This window comes from Salminus brasiliensis, chromosome 24, assembly GCF_030463535.1.
Source record: "Salminus brasiliensis chromosome 24, fSalBra1.hap2, whole genome shotgun sequence".
Classification (NCBI taxonomy): domain Eukaryota; kingdom Metazoa; phylum Chordata; class Actinopteri; order Characiformes; family Bryconidae; genus Salminus; species Salminus brasiliensis.
The window spans coordinates 12,062,484-12,069,446 of NC_132901.1; the positions used below are offsets into that span (position 1 = coordinate 12,062,484).

General features: G+C 42.3%; 1 protein-coding gene across 1 annotated transcript; it reads left to right on the forward strand.

The window, feature by feature from the left end:
* Positions 1 to 4,889: 4,889 nt before the first annotated feature.
* On the forward strand, positions 4,890 to 6,286 carry LOC140546650 (histone H3-like). The gene is made up of 2 exons (XM_072670034.1): positions 4,890 to 5,272; positions 5,857 to 6,286. The coding sequence occupies exons 1-2, from the start codon at positions 4,890 to 4,892 to the stop codon at positions 6,284 to 6,286; spliced, it is 813 nt and encodes a 270-aa protein (XP_072526135.1).
* Positions 6,287 to 6,963: the final 677 nt, after the last annotated feature.

Sequence of the window (6,963 nt, forward strand, 5' to 3'; positions counted from 1 at the left end):
ATTTTGTATAATGGTTGGAGGAAGGATGGTGTTATTTCATTTTAGGGTTGGAGAGAGAAGGTGGTGGGGTTTGTATTAGAGTATGAATGAAAATGGGTTATTTTATTTTGGGGTTAGACGGCGGATGGGGTTATTTGGTTTCATGGTTAGAATGATGTTAAGGTTATGTTGTACTAGGTTAAGAGGGAGGACAGAGTTATTTTGTATTAGGACTATTTGGTTTGGTTCACTAAAAGATGAATTTGGTTGAAGTCTTAGGTTAATGGTGAGATTCGAGCGAGCAAGAATAGGTTCATAGATATTTTTTTGATGTAGAGGGTCGGAGCAATGCAAAAGGACGAGGGTAGAGTAAGTAAAATAGTATGGCGGTCAAAGGCCTCAGGTTTATGATGAAGGTGGATTGAGTTAAAGTGACGGTGAGCTTAAGCCTTTGCCTTAGGATACAAAGGAAGGTTCAGTAAAAGTGAGTTTCAACATTAGCCATCAGCCTGATGATTTGGATACACATGGCCTCGGCCTACTGAGGAATGCACATCTAAGTAGAATGGTCATGACTGCATGGAATGGGTTAAATGAAAGTAAAAGTTTAAAAATAATAATTTGGTGTGTTGCTTATTGAGATAGAGGGAGGGATGGGGTTAATTTGTTTTAGTACAAGAATGAGATTTGAGTTGTTTCATGTGAGGGGTTCGAATGAGGATGGAGTGATTTTGTATAATGGTTGGAGGAAGGATGGGGTTATTTCATTTTAGGGTTTGTGAGAGAAGGTGGTGGGGTTTGTATTAGAGTATGAATGAAAATGGGTTATTTTATTTTGGGGTTAGACGGCGGATGGGGTTATTTGGTTTCATGGTTAGAATGATGTTAAGGTTATGTTGTACTAGGTTAAGAGGGAGGACAGAGTTATTTTGTATTAGGACTACTTGGTTTGGTGACAAAATGATGAATTTGGTTGAAGCCTTAGGTTAATGGTGAGATTCGAGCGAGCAAGAATAGGTTCATAGATATTTTTTTGATGTAGAGGGTCGGAGCAATGCAAAAGGACGAGGGTAGAGTAAGTAAAATAGTATGGCGGTCAAAGGTCTTCTCAGTTTTATGATGAAGGTGGATTGAGTTAAAGTGACGGTGAGCTTAAGCCTTTGCCTTAGGATACAAAGGAAGGTTCAGTAAAAGTGAGTTTCAACATTAACCATCAGCCTGATGATTTGGATACACATGGCCTCGGCCTACTGAGGAATGCACATCTAAGTAGAATGGTCATGACTGCATGGAATGGGTTAAATGAAAGTAAAAGTTTAAAAATAATAATTTGGTGTGTTGCTTATTGAGATAGAGGGAGGGATGGGGTTAATTTGTTTTAGTACAAGAATGAGATTGGAGTTGTTTCATGTGAGGGGTTCGAATGAGGATGGAGTGATTTTGTATAATGGTTGGAGGAAGGATGGGGTTATTTCATTTTAGGGTTGGAGAGAGAAGGTGGTGGGGTTTGTATTAGAGTATGAATGAAAATGGGTTATTTTATTTTGGGGTTAGACGGCGGATGGGGTTATTTTGTTTCATTGTTAGAATGCTGTTAAGGTTATGTTGTACTAGGTTAAGAGGGAGGACAGAGTTATTTTGTATTAGGACTACTTGGTTGGGTCACAAAAAGATGAATTTGGTTGAAGCCTTAGGTTAATGGTGAGATTCGAGCGAGCAAGAATAGGTTCAGAGCTAGACTTTTGATGTAGAGGGTCGGAGCAAGGCAAAAAGACGAGGGTAGAGTAAGTAAATTTAGGTAGCGTAAGTAAAAAAGTATGGCGGTGAAAGTGTGTTCAGTGCAGATGTGATCTAGGAAGAGTGAGTAACAGTAGCTTTGTAAACGAGGCCTCAGGTTTATGATGGAGGTGGATTGTGTTAAAGTGACTGTGAGCTTAGGCCTTTGCCTTAGGAAGGATCAGAAAAAGTGAATTTCAACATTGGCCATCAGCCTGATGATTTGGATACACATGGCCTCGGCCTACTGAAGAATGCACATCTAAGTAGAATGGTCATGTCTGCATGGAATGGGTTAAATGAAAGTAAAAGTTTAAAAATAATAATTTGGTGTGTTGCTTATTGGGATAGAGGGAGGGATGGGGTTAATTTGTTTTAGTACAAGAATGAGATTGGAGTTGTTTCATGTGAGGGGTTCGAATGAGGATGGGGAGTGATTTTGTATAATGGTTGGAGGAAGGATGGTGTTATTTCATTTTAGGGTTGGAGAGAGATGGTGGTGGGGTTTGTATTAGAGTATGAATAAAAATGGGTTATTTTATTTTGGGGTTAGACGGCGGATGGGGTTATTTTGTTTCATGGTTAGAATGATGTTAAGGTTATGTTGTACTAGGTTAAGAGGGAGGACAGAGTTATTTTGTATTAGGACTATTTGGTTTGGTTCACTAAAAGATGAATTTGGTTGAAGTCTTAGGTTAATGGTGAGATTCGAGCGAGCAAGAATAGGTTCATAGATATTTTTTTGATGTAGAGGGTCGGAGCAATGCAAAAGGACGAGGGTAGAGTAAGTAAAATAGTATGGCGGTCAAAGGCCTCAGTTTTATGATGAAGGTGGATTGAGTTAAAGTGACGGTGAGCTTAAGCCTTTGCCTTAGGATACAAAGGAAGGTTCAGTAAAAGTGAGTTTCAACATTAGCCATCAGCCTGATGATTTGGATACACATGGCCTCGGCCTACTGAGGAATGCACATCTAAGTAGAATGGTCATGACTGCATGGAATGGGTTAAATGAAAGTAAAAGTTTAAAAATAATAATTTGGTGTGTTGCTTATTGAGATAGAGGGAGGGATGGGGTTAATTTGTTTTAGTACAAGAATGAGATTGGAGTTGTTTCATGTGAGGGGTTCGAATGAGGATGGGGAGTGATTTTGTATAATGGTTGGAGAAAGGATGGTGTTATTTCATTTTAGGGTTGGAGAGAGAAGGTCGTGGGGTTTGTATTAGAGTATGAATGAAAATGGGTTATTTTATTTTGGGGTTAGACGGCGGATGGGGTTATTTGGTTTCATGGTTAGAATGATGTTAAGGTTATGTTGTACTAGGTTAAGAGGGCGGACAGAGTTATTTTGTATTAGGACTATTTGGTTTGGTTCACTAAAAGATGAATTTGGTTGAAGTCTTAGGTTAATGGTGAGATTCGAGCGAGCAAGAATAGGTTCATAGATATTTTTTTGATGTAGAGGGTCGGAGCAATGCAAAAGGACGAGGGTAGAGTAAGTAAAATAGTATGGCGGTCAAAGGCCTCAGTTTTATGATGAAGGTGGATTGAGTTAAAGTGACGGTGAGCTTAAGCCTTTGCCTTAGGATACAAAGGTAGGTTCAGTAAAAGTGAGTTTCAACATTAGCCATCAGCCTGATGATTTGGATACACATGGCCTCGGCCTACTGAAGAATGCACATCTAAGTAGAATGGTCATGTCTGCATGGAATGGGTTAAATGAAAGTAAAAGTTTAAAAATAATAACTTGGTGTGTTGCTTATTGGGATAGAGGGAGGGATGGGGTTAATTTGTTTTAGTACAAGAATGAGATTGGAGTTGTTTCATGTGAGGGGTTCGAATGAGGATGGGGAGTGATTTTGTATAATGGTTGGAGGAAGGATGGTGTTATTTCATTTTAGGGTTGGAGAGAGAAGGTGGTGGGGTTTGTATTAGAGTATGAATGAAAATGGGTTATTTTATTTTGGGGTTAGACGGCGGATGGGGTTATTTGGTTTCATGGTTAGAATGATGTTAAGGTTATGTTGTACTAGGTTAAGAGGGAGGACAGAGTTATTTTGTATTAGGACTACTTGGTTTGGTGACAAAATGATGAATTTGGTTGAAGCCTTAGGTTAATGGTGAGATTCGAGCGAGCAAGAATAGGTTCATAGATATTTTTTTGATGTAGAGGGTCGGAGCAATGCAAAAGGACGAGGGTAGAGTAAGTAAAATAGTATGGCGGTCAAAGGTCTTCTCAGTTTTATGATGAAGGTGGATTGAGTTAAAGTGACGGTGAACTTAAGCCTTTGCCTTAGGATACAAAGGAAGGTTCAGTAAAAGTGAGTTTCAACATTAACCATCAGCCTGATGATTTGGATACACATGGCCTCGGCCTACTGAGGAATGCACATCTAAGTAGAATGGTCATGACTGCATGGAATGGGTTAAATGAAAGTAAAAGTTTAAAAATAATAATTTGGTGTGTTGCTTATTGAGATAGAGGGAGGGATGGGGTTAATTTGTTTTAGTACAAGAATGAGATTTGAGTTGTTTCATGTGAGGGGTTCGAATGAGGATGGAGTGATTTTGTATAATGGTTGGAGGAAGGATGGGGTTATTTCATTTTAGGGTTTGTGAGAGAAGGTGGTGGGGTTTGTATTAGAGTATGAATGAAAATGGGTTATTTTATTTTGGGGTTAGACGGCGGATGGGGTTATTTGGTTTCATGGTTAGAATGATGTTAAGGTTATGTTGTACTAGGTTAAGAGGGAGGACAGAGTTATTTTGTATTAGGACTACTTGGTTTGGTCACAAAAAGATGAGTTTGGTCATACGTGTTACATTTGAGCGGGAAAGGGAAAGGAAACGCGGGGCACGAGTGGGGGTAAATGTTTCTTTCTTTAACCCGTTTTCTTTCTTCCTTTCTTTCTCTCTCTCGCTCACACAGACACACAGCACGAGAGGAGGAGGGGGTCGGGTAGGAAAGCGAGCAGAGGTGGGAGGACGCTAGAGTCTGACGGCGGAAATGCGATTGGCTGTTGGTGCGCGTAGCTTTTAGCCAATAGGACCGTAGGCGATTTTGCTATATCAACGGCGCTCGTTGGCCGGCGTGCATTATTTCAGCTTTGTTCGACGAACACGACTGACGCGAATCATGAGTGGAAGAGGCAAAACCGGTGGTAAAGCTAGGGCCAAGGCTAAGACTCGTTCGTCCCGCGCCGGACTGCAGTTCCCAGTTGGCCGTGTGCACAGGCTCCTGCGTAAAGGCAACTACGCTGAGCGGGTCGGCGCCGGCGCTCCCGTCTACTTGGCCGCCGTCCTGGAGTATCTCACCGCTGAGATTCTCGAGTTGGCTGGCAACGCCGCCCGCGACAACAAGAAGACCCGTATCATCCCCCGTCACCTGCAGCTGGCTGTTCGTAACGACGAGGAGCTGAACAAACTGCTCGGAGGAGTCACTATCGCCCAAGGTGGTGTGCTGCCCAACATTCAGGCTGTACTGCTGCCTAAGAAGACCGAGAAGACTGTGAAGACAAAGTAAATTGGCGCTCTCCGTTGATTTATCTATACACAAAGGCTCTTTTAAGAGCCACCCATTTTTTCTAAGAAAAGTGCTGCTCCTTTACAAACAACACTACATATTCTTCACGTGATTTCCAACTGCATAAAAAAATAATAGCTTTATGAACCGAGTTATTATATAAACACACTGCCATGCAATACACAATTGCCCTTTTTCATATATTTCACGTACTGAGATCAACACCCTATGCATATGTGCATGTATACACACATTCTCTCGCTCTCTCTCACACACACACACACACAGTGTGTTTAATGTTCGCTGTAATGTACAGTACATTGATTAGTTTGATCATATTATTGTTCTTATTATTATATATTCTTTTAATGCTTTTTTTTCTTTGTTGTTTTGTATTACAGGAGCCCGCCGTTTTGCTTTTAGGTTTGAAAAGAAGACGCCCAATAGTGTGTCACCGACGCATTGCCGGCCGCCCAATGGGAAACGGACAACTTCAAGACGCCCAATGAGCGGCAAGCGGCTTGAAAGCTTAAAAGCCATGTGAAGCGAGCGAGAGCTCATTCTCTTTCTTTTCCCCGAGAGGAGCAGAGTTCAACGCGATGGCAAGAACCAAGCAGACCGCCCGTAAGTCCACCGGTGGCAAGGCCCCGAGGAAGCAGCTCGCCACCAAGGCTGCTCGCAAGAGCGCCCCAGCCACCGGCGGCGTGAAAAAGCCTCACCGTTACAGGCCCGGCACCGTGGCTCTGAGGGAGATCCGCCGCTACCAGAAGTCTACTGAGCTGCTGATCCGTAAGCTGCCCTTCCAGCGCCTAGTGCGTGAGATCGCGCAGGACTTCAAGACTGATCTCCGCTTCCAGAGCTCCGCCGTCATGGCCCTGCAGGAGGCTAGCGAGGCGTACTTGGTGGGTCTGTTTGAAGATACTAATCTGTGCGCTATCCACGCCAAGAGAGTCACCATCATGCCTAAAGACATCCAGCTGGCCCGCCGTATTCGCGGAGAGCGCGCTTAAACAGAGCGCTTCGACGTTTACCTGAAATACCCAACGGCTCTTTTAAGAGCCACCTACCCGTGTCCGCGCCGAAACAGCAAATGTCCGCCTCACCTCGGTGTTGCGTTTATATAATGTAAGGCTATTATGACGCGCGCGCTTCTAAATTCCATAGGACTGAGCGAGCGAAACCAGCCGTGAGACAGTGGTTGTGAAGATTAGGGAAAAAAAACAACTTCTATATGTGTGTCTATATATATATATATATATATATATTATAACGTTTTGTACTACATTTCACATCAAAATCGCCATATTTAACGTGTTTTAATACATATTAATACGTTTCTTTTAATACCTATCAATATGTTTATACATATTTAATAGTTTGGAAACAGTTCATTCACCCCAGCAAAAAGTTGAAGCCACTGCCCTTTCAGTAGAACACTACACTTTACACTATGTAGTGTTTAGGCCGGTTTTGGCCTATTACAAACGGCATTAGTCATGGATGGAGCGTAGATCCCACCGCGTGGTGAAACTATACAACTGCAAGCACAGTTTCAGAGAGCAATGTATGTGTATATTCATATAATGAGAGCTTGATTTTGGGTACTTACGTTTCATACATATGCAACATGAGTTTGATTGCATAGAGAGTAAGCGAGACCAGCTGTGGGGCCGCAGTAAAGGAGTTA